Source organism: Leptinotarsa decemlineata, unplaced genomic scaffold, assembly GCF_025532065.1.
Source record: "Leptinotarsa decemlineata unplaced genomic scaffold, Ldec_3_MD MMD2_tig00078346_RagTag_RagTag, whole genome shotgun sequence".
Classification (NCBI taxonomy): domain Eukaryota; kingdom Metazoa; phylum Arthropoda; class Insecta; order Coleoptera; family Chrysomelidae; genus Leptinotarsa; species Leptinotarsa decemlineata.
Window position 1 is genome coordinate 4,758,524 of NW_027412724.1, and position 13,521 is coordinate 4,772,044.

At 33.4% G+C, this 13,521-nt stretch overlaps 2 protein-coding genes across 4 annotated transcripts in view; one reads left to right on the forward strand and one right to left on the reverse strand.

Annotated features, from left to right (window-relative positions):
* The window catches only part of LOC111504827 (uncharacterized), a 116,672-nt gene that overhangs the window by 95,708 nt on the left and 7,443 nt on the right, over positions 1-13,521 (reverse strand). The gene's annotated exons all lie outside the window — the stretch shown is intronic.
* The window catches only part of LOC111504881 (putative fatty acyl-CoA reductase CG5065), a 53,700-nt gene that overhangs the window by 3,653 nt on the left and 36,526 nt on the right, over positions 1-13,521 (forward strand). For all 3 annotated transcript variants that reach the window (XM_074185828.1, XM_074185827.1, XM_074185826.1), the window contains exons 2-3: positions 6,111-6,195; positions 6,919-7,338. In XM_074185828.1, the coding sequence (XP_074041929.1) occupies positions 6,111-6,195; positions 6,919-7,338 (505 nt within the window). The remainder of the gene's footprint in view (positions 1-6,110; positions 6,196-6,918; positions 7,339-13,521) is intronic.

The following is a 13,521-nucleotide window of genomic DNA, read 5'->3' on the forward strand; positions in this document are numbered from 1 at the left end:
ATAAAACGTTTCGTATCAACATGGCCACCATCAACTTTTTTTGTAATATGGGCCTGTATTTTTTGTTACATACATTGATAAAGCGATACATTCACAATCCAAGGGTATATCACAATTGATATTTTTATGGTGTTTCATTTGAAATGACGTTTAACAGAATAACAGAAAAACAATTTATTTTATCATGAGCTTTTGGGAAAAATGAAACCAATACGGAAAATCAAAGCTACATGGCAATTTACATTAAATGCTCGAATTGACGACCTCTTTGTTGAATGCACATAAGTTGTCGGTCCAGACAATTTCTGTGTAAATTTTTTAGCATAATAGGTGTTATACTAATACATGCACTTCTTATTTTTTGTTTGAGATGGTCGATATCTATACTTGGTGTTGAAAAAACTCTATCCTTCATGTATCCCCACACAAAAACTCTAAAGGAGTAATATCTGGGCATCGAGCTGGTCAGATCATATTTGTTCTTTTTCAAAATAGTTCTGGTTGATTTTACAGAAATACCTATTTCGTGGGAAATGTCTCGTAAAGAACAATCTTGATTAGGACAAGTTTTGTAACTGGCCAATCCTGGCCAATTAAAAAAAAATGTTTTCACTGCGTAAATTTTTTTGTGGTAATATTTGCTTACCCATAACATTTATTTGATTACTCATACTTCCAGTAACCACACATTTCTTGTTTTCTCTCTGTCAAATGCACCATAGTTCCTCAACTTTCTTTCTAATCGTCTAAACATTTGTATCTTCGGAATACGACGATTCGGGTATAGCTCAACATACATATTCCTTGCCAAAAGATGATTTCCATTTGATTTGGCATAACTAAATAGCAGATCAGTCCTTTCATCATTGGAATCCATCTTTGATTTGTTCATAAACGTCCGACAGTTCTCAACAGATATCAACAACGCATTCTTGTTTCCTGCCAGTTATGTATATAAAACCCTCCTTTATGCTTATTCATCAAATGCTGACTAAGTTATAATAAACTTATAAAAGCTAGCCATCTTGAAAGAAGAGTCAGTTCTGTTAGTACGATTGTCAGAGTAACTTCTGTACAATAAAGTCTGTAAATCTAAATAAAGTCTTTTTAAAAAGTGGTTCCCGTGGCCCGAAACTATAATTGGCGCAGTCGAAATTTTCCCATACCAACTACTGCTAGAGATATTAAATCATTCCTCGGTTTGCTAGGATATTATAGAAAATTTATTAAAGATTTCGCGCAATTAACAAAACCGCTAACTCAATGTCTAAAAAAAGGAGAGAAAATCCTTCATTCTGCCGAATTCCTAGAAACCTTCGAAAAATGTAAACAAGTTTTAACTAATGAACCTCTTCTTCAACATCCCGATTTTAGTAAACCTTTTATCTTGACAACCGATGCTTCTAACGTAGCAATTGGAGCTGTGTTATCACAAGGCCCTCTAGGTAAAGATAAACCCATCGCGTATGCCTCAAGAACTTTAAATCCCGCAGAACAAAATTATTCAACTATAGAAAAGGAATTATTGGCAATTGTCAATTTTACCAAATACTTTAGACCTTACCTTTTTGGTAGAAAATTTACGATTGTTACCGATCATAAACCACTCCAATGGTTATTCAATTTAAAAGACCCCTCTTCAAAATTAGTAAGATGGCGCCTAAGATTAGAAGAGTATGAATATAACATCATACATAGAAAAGGAAAAAAGAATTCTGTTGCTGATGCCCTATCCAGAATTGAACTACATCCATTAGAAAATTATTCTTTACTAGGAAATTTCGATACGGAAGAAGATCGTTTAGAAGATTTCGCAGAATATTGCGTAGATGAAAACGATAACCCTGAGATTGATGAAATTGCCAAAATAGTGCAAGAAATAGATGAACTCGCCAATGAAGAAGTCGAAAAACATCAATCAAGAGAAGAACCCCAACCCGAAAATTACCACACAGGACATTTTCAACCAGCTAAAGAAAAACAAAAACTCCCAGAGGAAAAGAAGATTAAAATACTTTCAGACATAATAGTCGTACCAGCCCAACAAGAAGAACCGAAAATAAAACACTCAAATGAAACACAACATTCTTCGCAAGAAGACCCAATTTTAGAAATCCCAATATCAGAGCAACCATTAAATAAATTTAAAAATCAAATATTCTTAGTTCAAAGTAACGACATAATTTCACCAAAAGTAAGTATAACTAAACCCTTTGATAAGACACGTTTAAAAATCGTAATATCTACTAGAAACATTGAAAACGATATAGTAAAAATCTTTTTAGAATATTTGAAACCTAATACTGTTTATGGTATAATATTTCAAGAGGAATTAAAGAATGTAATAATTCCAATAATCCAAAAACATTTTAGAAACTCAGCCTTTAAACTTGTTCAAAGTAATATACTATTGAAAGACATTTTGAAGAAAAATGAACAACGAGAAAAAATTAAATACCATCATGAAACAAAAACTACACATAGAGGCATAAATGAAACAAAACTGTCTCTATCAAAAGTATACTATTGGCCTAATATGATTCAAGACATAACAAACTACGTAAATACATGCGTAACATGTCAAAAATCAAAATACGAAAGGCACCCTAATGTCATAAAATTTAACCCAACACCAATTGGAGAATACCCGTTCGAACATATTTATGTTGATGTTCTATCACTTGATAGACTAAAATTCCTAACAATTATTGACAGCTTTTCGCGCTTTGCACAAGCATATCCCATACAACTAAATGCGACAGACATCTTAGATGGTTTATTAAAATTCATATCCCATTACGGTATTCCAAATAAAATAACTTGCGATTCTGGCACAGAATTTAAAAATAACTTGATTGAAGATTTTTGCAAACTTCATAAAATTATGTTGCATTACATCACCCCAAAAAACCCGAACAGTAATAGTCCGGTAGAACGTTTTCATTCTACTCTAATTGAGGAAATACGAACCTTAAAATTAGAATTTCCTAATCGACCAATAACAAAACAAATGTTGTATGCGATTCTAGGATATAATAATACTGTCCACTCCGCAACTAAATTCACACCCTTTCAAATTATTAAAGGTAATGTAGAACACCAGAGCCCTTATGATGTAACGTTAGAAAAGATAACCTCAAACTATATAGAAAAACATTCAAGAAATATGAAAATATTAAAAGAAATAGTAGAACAAAACAATGAAAAAGCCAAGAACCTATCTAAAGTAAATTCCAACAGAAATGATCCCCCAGCAATTGAAATTGATAAAAATACTTTTCTTAAAGAAACTCCTCGAAATAAATTATCGCCCTTATATAAGGAAATTCAACCAAAAAAAGATAGTAACTTCAAAATTGAAACTTCTAAATCAAAATACCATAAAAGTAAGTTAAAGCCACAAAGAAAAATCATTAAGAAACAAATTGTTTCAGATGACAACGTTATACCTTCTACTTCTCGGAATCCTTGCGACGACAGGACAAGACATAATAATGACGAGGATAAATAACCCTATCCTTCCCTTTTCCCTTGGAAAAGCAAGATCCACTACACAAAAACATACGTTTATAAAATACATTGACTCAAAACAATTTGATTCTCCCCTAAACATCTTAAATAATAATACAAAAACAATCGCAGAATTTATCTTGATCAAAGACCCTTTATACCCACAACTACACCACATGTATAATCATCTGAATTATTTGCTAGACACAATCAAAGTGAAATTAATCAATATTGAACCTCAAGAAAATAATCGATGGAAAAGGGCACTTATTAATATAGTAGGCAGAACAAGTAAATGGCTCTTTGGTACTTTAGATGATGAAGATGCAGAAAAATATAATAAAGCAATTTTCACTTTGGAAAAGAATCAGAACATGCTTCACCATGATTTAGAAAATTACCTAACTATCACAAGAAAATTTATGAACGAAACTAAGAATAGCTTACAGCAGATTGTTAAAAACCAACAATTAATTGACGAACAAATAAAAAGTATTGTCTTAAATCTGAATAAGTTCACGCTATTCTTAAGACTTCAAAATTCTCTTGATACAATGATAATAGATTGTCAAATTATATTATCAATACTTAATAACATTGAAGATTCAATTTTATTTGCAGAATTAAACATCATTCATAGCACGATATTACCATTATCTGATATCGAAGAATTATTAAAAATAATGTCAAACCTTTACAAAGGCAGTTTACCAAACTTTAAAAACATTCAGTCGTATAATAAATTACTAAAAATTGAAATTAATTATAAAAATGGAATTATTATATTTGCAATTCATTTTCCGATACTTCTTGAAAATGTTTATGATTACTTCCATTTGTTCCCAATTCCAATACTCAACCAAGCTATCGTTCCTTTAAAACCCTATATAATTCTTAACTCGACTTACCATCATTATGAAGATGAACCCTGTACGAGAATTGAAAATACCTGCATATACCATGTTGACAACCAAATTTCAAAAGAAGATTGTTTACCGAAATTACTAATTGGTAAAACCGATCATCAATGCCAGACGATTCAAATTCAATTAGACCAGGACATAATAGAACCTGTCAACGATGCCTACATGATTATTATCCCCATTGATAAGATCATGATTGAGAAAAATTGTAAGGAGCATGGATACGAAAATATCAGACAACCACAGTTGATCCATATCCCACATAAATGTAACCTCACTGTTAGAGGCGAAGTTTATTCCAACGACGCCACTTCCGTTCAAGGAAACCCTCTACAGTTACCCGAAATAGATACTATCCAGCTACATCCTGAGAATAACCCTATGAAAGTTCCTGAAAGAGTAAACCTCGACGAACTAACCCGACTTCAGGACCTTGCTGAAAAAACCCAATTACATCGACTAGAAGCCTTAGAAGAAGACAGCACTTCTTATACTTTAATGTATATTTGTATATTCATAGTTATAATACTTATTACATATTTTATTTTATATTCCAAATATAAGAACAAATTCAAATGTTTTAAAAGGAAAAATAAACAAGAAAATATTCATTTAGAAAATGTTGATGAAAATAATGTTAACGTATTATTTTCATCTTAGGGATGGAGGAGTTATGTATATAAAACCCTCCTTTATGCTTATTCATCAAATGCTGACTAAGTTATAATAAACTTATAAAAGCTAGCCATCTTGAAAGAAGAGTCAGTTCTGTTAGTACGATTGTCAGAGTAACTTCTGTACAATAAAGTCTGTAAATCTAAATAAAGTCTTTTTAAAAAGTGGTTCCCGTGGCCCGAAACTATAATTTGCCATAGAAACCTACGCGTTCAAGATGGTAAATGAATTGAGATGCTATTTGATCATACCAAATTATACAACTATCGAATTTTGACCAAAAACTGATATTTTCGTTATTTCCAGGATTGAGAATTATAAAAATATTTCGAATTATAATTGATTAGGGAGAAATAAGCCTTGAAAAAAGGATTATGGCAATACAAAAATTTCCAAAACGAAAAGGTACGGATTTTCATTGTGTTAGGGTACCTACCTATCGAATTTATTGGGTTGTCTGAATTATATTTTAAAGAAATCGAAACAATTTACAAAAGAAGTAACGTCAGGACCATCACTGATGATGGTATATCTGTATTGAAAAAGACAGGTCCGTATTAAAAAAAAGTTGATGGTGGCCATGTTGACACGAAAAATTTTATCGAATTCATTATTACATTAACGGAAAAACAGATTTTTTAAATATCGTCATAGTACACTTCGAATACAATGGTATTTTTTTTTCGAAAAAAAAGATAAACATCATTTTTTGTTTTCCCCGTATAACTCGAGAAGGGTGAGAGTCCCCGTAAGTTTTCTTCGACCATTGTATTGTTCCCGATGACAGTTACCTTTTTTCCCATTTAATCGTCTTCGTATCTGTTATGGTTTAGAATACAGCAATGTTACCACATGAAAGAAAAAACGGCAGGTATAAAGGAAATAATCTCTCCTAAAAATAATCTATTTTCAATTAATTGCAAGTACGAGTAGTATATCTTCCTTTGTTTTTATTTGGCTAGTTCTTTCAGTTATAATGTATTTATGTTTTCGTTTTTACAGTTATTTGATGAATTAAGGAAACAGAATGAACATTTTCTCAACAAAATAATTCCTGTGAATGGAGACATCAAAGAAGTAAATCTTGGTACGTAGAATATAATATATGAGTAATAAGAGAATGAAAATTTGTTTGAAAAACAAGTTGCTGCATTAGTTGAGCCCAAAAATTGTCGTATCGAAACGAACGTAGCTTCTGGGAGTTTGAATAATCATAAATAGTAATCGTAAATTTCAGTTTCATAAAGAGTTGAGGAATGAATCGATCTCCTTAGGAGATTGACTATCGTTTACGATGAGAAGAATTACTTGGGAGATACACTCGCTGAAAATGATTGTTGCTGTTGATGACACTGAAATCAATATCCATTTGTTGATCAGAAAAACCACATTACTAAATTGTAAATTAGTGTTTGAGTTATTATTCTTATTCAGAAAATTCATTTTCCTTTTCTTTATCACATTTGAAGATGACCGATAGTTTGATTTAAAAGAGGTATTTTTTAAGGAGAGATTCATTATTGGGGAAGAAATGTGACTTTGTACTTCTTCATCTTAATACAAAATAGTGAGAATCTTTTTTTTATCTTGTGTATTCTCTACCGTTAATTATTTTAAGTTGTAAGAAGCTAAAACACGAACATCATCAATCAAAATTTCAAATTCCATAAAAGTTGATATAAAAATGTATTTACATCGAGAACGGTTCGGAAGGAGTTCAATAAATATATTGTATACATTTGGTCTTCTAATAAAATTTAATGAAATACCTTTTTTTCTGTTGCAAAGTAGAATGTTATTTTCATTCTAGGAATCAGCGAGGAGGACCGTAAAAGTCTAATCGAAAATGTCAATATTGTGTATCATTCCGCAGCTTCTGTAAGATTTGATGATCATCTTAAAGACGCCATCCTCACTAATGTAAGAAGTGCACGAGAAATTATAACCTTGGCTTTAGAAATGAAATCTCTAGATGTATTTGTTCATGTTTCTACTCTTTATGCTAATGCCGATCATATGGTTTTGGAGGAGAAATTATACCCGAGACATGATTGGCGTGACACCATTGCTTTGGCTGAAAACTGCGACGACACGATTATTGAAGTAATGACACAAAAATTTATTCATCCACTTCCGAACACATACACCTTCACAAAATCAGTTGCCGAATTACTTGTTGCTGATCTCTGCAAAAACAAAATTCCTGCCGTTATCATAAGACCCTCTATTGGTAAGTTGACTGGTATCAAGAAATCGAATATAAAAAAAGAATTTCACGATTTAATGATCAACGGAAAAGATGAAACAAAATTTCTACCTGAAATGGAAATAAGAGATACTACAACATGACAATGAATAGTGGAGTAGAAAGAAAAGTTATTACCTAGCGGTAGTTTGTTTTGTCATGTGTCATATTAGCTTATCGTTTGAGAAGGTTTCCGTTCCTATCTGAAGGATATGCTTCTGAAGATTGAAGGTTGTGAAGCATTCCGTAACATTTCAGTAATTTCGGAATGTTCCGGAATATTGTGAAATATTCGAGAATAGTCTGGAACGGAAAAAAACCGAAACATTTTGGATCATTGTGCAATGACCAGTTAACTTATATGATGTGCTAGATTTATATTTCCCATTCGTTAAGGATGTTTCCATTTCTACCTGAAGAGCGTCATTTCGGAGAACTAGAAGTTTCGCCCTCTAGATCCAGATCTAACCCCAGATCACTGTGAACTATCAATCATATTGTTTTTTCAATTATTGATTTAATCCAAGTTTTACAATTTAAAAAAAGGTAATTTGATTTCGCCAATAATTTTTTACCAGATAAATTAATATATAATCAATATTGTATTTACTATGATTTTATAATATAAACTTCAATGTATAAAAACGAAGAAATGTGTGGTGAAAAACTCAGATGAGATTGGTATTGTTAACGGTATCTGGTAGGACGGTATGTCTTGCAACAAGATATTTCACGGTAATTGCAAACGATGAACTATTTTGTGATACGCGGTAAGACGGTATGTCATGTTACTATACTCTCGGATGCAGACTGAATTTTATTTTCACTTGATCCTATCCCCAAAAATTTTCTTTTGAAAGAGTTTAATTTATCAGGATGGGCTGGAATTATTGTCAAGTCACGTATTTTCCAAACATCTTGGAAAAGGGTGCTTAGGTCGAAATTCGGCAAACAGAGAAATTAGTCAGGATTGTAGTTTCTAGTTGCCATGAATTTAAAAAGTTAGGAATGCAGAGAAATGTCACATTAACTTTATAAATCTCGGTATTTGAACCCAAATAATATAGTCACGAAGAAATAAAATAGACGGTCTTGAGAACATTAACAATAGATATAGGCTTTTTATTGAGGGTCAAGTTGCAGATTTACCCATTGTAAACAAATACCAATAACGTGAAAGTTTCCAATTTCAAATAACGAGAAATGAACACAATAAACACTTTGAAATTAAAACTTGACCCAAGGGTCAAAAATATCAAATCAAAAAATTATAGAATCCTTAAAATTATGTAAAAAAGACTGATACGTTTGAACGTACTCATACCGTTGAGAGGCTACGATCAATAACTTAATGTTGGTTCATTACCAAACATTAAATTTTTATTTCTTTTTTTTTATTTTCTTTCATTATTTTTGTTTCACAATTGTAAATATGGTTTAGGGTGCATTTACAATTTATGCGGGCAAATAATTTAAATTGTTGTTTTTCAAGAACCTTACTTTGATGAAATCCTACTACTTATTCCTACTATTCAAATCTACTCATGCCGATCCTGTCCTCTTTTTTTGTTTTCCTCGAATTTGTCATTCCGAAATATATTCAAGGAGAGGAGCCGAGAGACGAAAAACCTTCGTCGTCGTGATCGGGTGTAAAAACTGCAATACAATTACGTCGTGGTGCGAACCCACAAAGTTACATGTGCGATTTTTCCTTGTCTAATAAGGAACTTCCACTCCTACCATACATCCTTCTGCCATACTACATCAAACAAGGTGAGTTAACTTATTCATTTTGCAATTGATTTTTTTATTCGTACTTTTACGCAAAGTTTGAGATCAAAACAAATCTCAGTGGTGAATCTGCGTCCCTATTTCATACACCGCTTAAAAAACGTTCAAATGTCTCTAATTTTTTGTTTCACAGTAGAGAGTTGCCATAGGTAATATCGCTATACGTTTGACATTCCTTACGAATGTGGTTTTCACTAACACAGTACGCACAACACCATCTGAACCAGAATAACACTCGATGATTCTGCCCATTACCCATTGAGCTGGTGGTACATTATCTTCATGTAATGGAACGAGAGAGTCCTGCACAATGTTTCTGATGAGATAATTGGTTGTTAGGGTTTTTCGAGTAGTCATAACTCGGTAAGTGGTCAAAGAGTCACCTACTAAAAATGGCCGGGAGAAAGAGCGATAGGATCGTTAGGATCAGAGGAAATAGTGGTCAATGGTCGGGAATTCAATATACCTTCTTTCTCAATAATTGAGGTATTGAATTGCTCATATGTGAACAGCCTATCATGCCTTGCGACCTTGTATAAATGTCTTTTAAAACTTTTTACAGCAGCTTCCCATAGTCCGCCGACGTGCGGAGCCTGTGGAGGGCTGACATGTCATTGTATTCCTTTATCACTCAGGAAACCTTGGATTTGGTTTTGTGCCTTTAGTTCATTTATATTTTCTATGGACTCCTTTAATGTGTTATTGGCCCCAATAAAATTTGTGCTGTTATCGCTGTAGATATCTTGACATAAACCACGACGAGAGATGAATCTCCGTAAGGCTGACAAAAAACCATCTTAGGTGAGGTCGGCGACTAATTCTAAGTGTATGGCTTTGACGTTAAGACATACAAATACAGCGACATACGCCTTTATTGACGTTCGGTCCGCAATAGTCAACACCAACTTGATTAAGCGGCTTTGCAATATTTACACGAGCATGTGAAAGTTCACCCATGATATAATTAGTTATGATTTTGTATACCAGGCTACACCCGTCAATGATCCTATATTTACGACGTATGGTATACATAGTTTGGTGAACGCCAGAATGCAAGTTTTGTGCAAATATATAGTGAAAAGATTGGTTACATGGTTGTTTTTTGGTAATATGATAGGGTGCTTAGCATCATAAGGCAAATTAGAAAGGTTCAGACGCCCCTCGACTCTTATTATGCCTTCTTTGTCCAAGAAAGGATACAGTTTGAGCAAGTTTGATCCAACAGTCCGCCGTGGATCTCCGGATTGTAGGTTTTTAATATCTTCAAGGGAGAATTGCAGTTGTATGCATTTGATTACGCGACTTTTTACCAGACGTAATTTATTCACGGTTAAATATTTGGGTAGAAATGTTCGCCTCGTGGAACGAAAACAATACGATAATGCACGTATCATTCTTTCAAAGGTAGAACATCTTAACAATATGGTGAATGGTGTTCCAACCGTCATAGCTAAACACACCGGTTTTCGTCGCTCGGGTAATTCAAAAGATCCTCTTTTTTCACGTAAATGACTTGGCCACAGGGCTATGGGTTCAGACAACCAAACATGTCCATTACCCATAATGTTGAGGTTGGGAAGTCTATGGGTGATACTCCTCTTGATACAAGGTCTGCGGGATTGTCGTGTTTCGATACATGCCGTCAATATTTTATCGGATAGTTAGTTTGTATTTCCGCTACTCTGTGGGCGACAAAGGTTTTCAACTATTGCGGGTAAGTTTGGATCCAATGTAATAAAAAGGTAGAGTCGGTCCAAAGTTTTCATCTCTTCTTGGAGACCATTCTTCACGGTCTTCATTAATGTAGTCAATAGCTAAGCTCCACAAAGTTCTAAACTCAGTATTGTTACGGTTTTGATAGGCGCGAAATGGGATTTGATACATAATAATTGTGTTCTGATATTATCCTTTACGTCAACAGTACGTAGATAAATACAGGCTCCATAAGCCTTCTCACTTGCATCGGCAAATCCATGTAATTGCATTTCCTTTATATCCGGAGTAACAATAGTACGTGGAAATTATATCAAATCAAGAGCTGGTAGTTGATCACAATAACTTTTCTATTCACTATGTAGATTGGTAGGTAAAGACTCGTCCCAGTCAAGCTTATAATTCCAAAAGTTTTGCAAAATGATCTTGCCCTGTATAATAACAGGTGCTAGTAATCCTAGTGGATCAAATATTTTGGCTACCTCAGACAAAATGCTTTTTTGGTAATCCTTTGCGATATAATAGGATCCACGGTATATGTAATGGTGTCGGAACGAGAATCCCAATGTATGCCTAATATCTTCAATGTAGCATCACATAATTGCAGCCGAGGATTAACATTTTCCACAGTTATGTCTTCCAATGTGGAGGGATCGTTGGAAGCCCATTGTCGCATTTTTAGCCCCGCAGTCACTAGACTCCCTATCATCTGTTTAATTATTTTCTTTGCTGTAGATTTGTCGTTTACTCCACTGAGAAAGTCATCAACATAAAAGTCAGTCGATAATAATGGTGCGGCTAAAGGATATGCATCTCCGTCATCTTCACCTAGCTGATGCAAATAGCATATCGCTAGAAACCTAGAGCAAGTCATGCCAAATGAGATGTTGTTTAGCTCATATATATGTATCTCAGATTCCTTGCATTTCTATAATATGCATTGAAATTGACGATTGTAGATACTAACGATACCAGAAGACATTAAGAATAGGATCTGATTTTTTGGTCTATACCAATATAGTTGAAATTCGAACAAAACGTGTTGATATACTACATTTATCCAATGTGATTTTGTGCGTATTACAATTGTTTGTTTTCATTTTGTTACTTGTTTTGTGCAGCACTGAATGAAAAAGACATTGTTGCTTCTATTTATTGACTATTCATATTTTCCTCAAGAATTAAATACATTTCCGATGAAAATAAAGTAGTCATGATGAATGTATATAGAGGGGTTGAGTTCAACATAGCTCATAACGAGAAGGAGTACCTAGTCTTAGTCATCTCCTGATGATACTAAATTGGTTAGCAAAACGCGCGTCGAGAGTCAGCCCTTTTGTTCTGGTGAGGGAAAAGTGTTTCTAATAGATTCATTTCAGGTCAGATATATATATATATATATATATATATATATATATATATATATATAAATATATAAATATAAATAAAATCTAGAAAGGTTAATGCAGTCAAGCTGCTGGAAAATAATTCCATGAAAATCAAAAAAATAAATAGATAAGTACTCTTTGATCATTCCCATATTAATTTCAATTTAAGAGCCACCGGTAGACAGCTGTTTCAGCCTATTGGGCATCGTTAGTACCGGGCAGGGGGTCTTTAATTGAAGATAAAATGAGAAAAACCAAGAAAGTACTTGATAAAAATAGCTGCGTAAACGCAAGCGAAACATAAGTTGAACCACCTATTGGTGTGACACCCAAGTCAACTTTCCAAGTTTTTATGTCAGTGTTGGTGGTTTGACCAATCAACCGACAACTGCGGTAGCAGAAATTTGGGAGGCTTACCTGAAATGCCATCGAAAAACGAATCCACATGTTTCTAGAAATGTTATGAAATCTAAAAAGGTTAATGCATATCATTTCTAGAAACATGTGGATAAGTTTTTCGATGGCATTTCAGGTCAGCCTCCCAAATTTCTGCTACCGCAGTTGTCGGTTGATTGGTCAAATCGAAACTCCCTTTAAAGTTGTCAGTTAGCTCACCAAAAATTTTAATTGAGAGAGATATTGAGAGGCAAGTGGTCAAGAAAATCTTCAGATTACGTGTGGGGTCGTACCTCATACATGTGAGCGTTATTTCAGAATGTCGAATTTGTTCCTCACAGCTGACCGAAAGCAGCTGGGGAGAGAAATTATTTTTGACGCGATGAAAAAGACTAGTTTTTGTTGTGCTACTCTATGCGATATTTCCTTGAAAGAAACTACTGCGATAGTGGCTCACACAATGCTACAAAATGTACTTATATTGTTTTTCTGGTGATCCGACAATTCTACTTTGTGTTAGCATTGAACTCTGGAAAGAATGTAGGTTCTTGATTTTACAGAAGCTGAATAATAATCAACGTAAACTAATGATTAGTGAGTTTTAATGGTTCTATTAACCATTCTTTTGATGACTTTCAATTTGAGCTTTTATATCAGAAGTAAATATGCATCAAATACAGGAAGAACTCAAAATATGTAAAAATATACTTGGAACTATTTTGCAGTTACTTTATCGTTTTCTATTGAATTCATTCAAAATTTTATAGGAATATATTTCTGAAATTTGCTCCAAATTTTTCAATCGATTTCTTCATTTCAGTTTGAGGAATCCAGATTCATAGGTCGATCAAAAGTTTCTGTGAGCTGAAGATGTATTCAA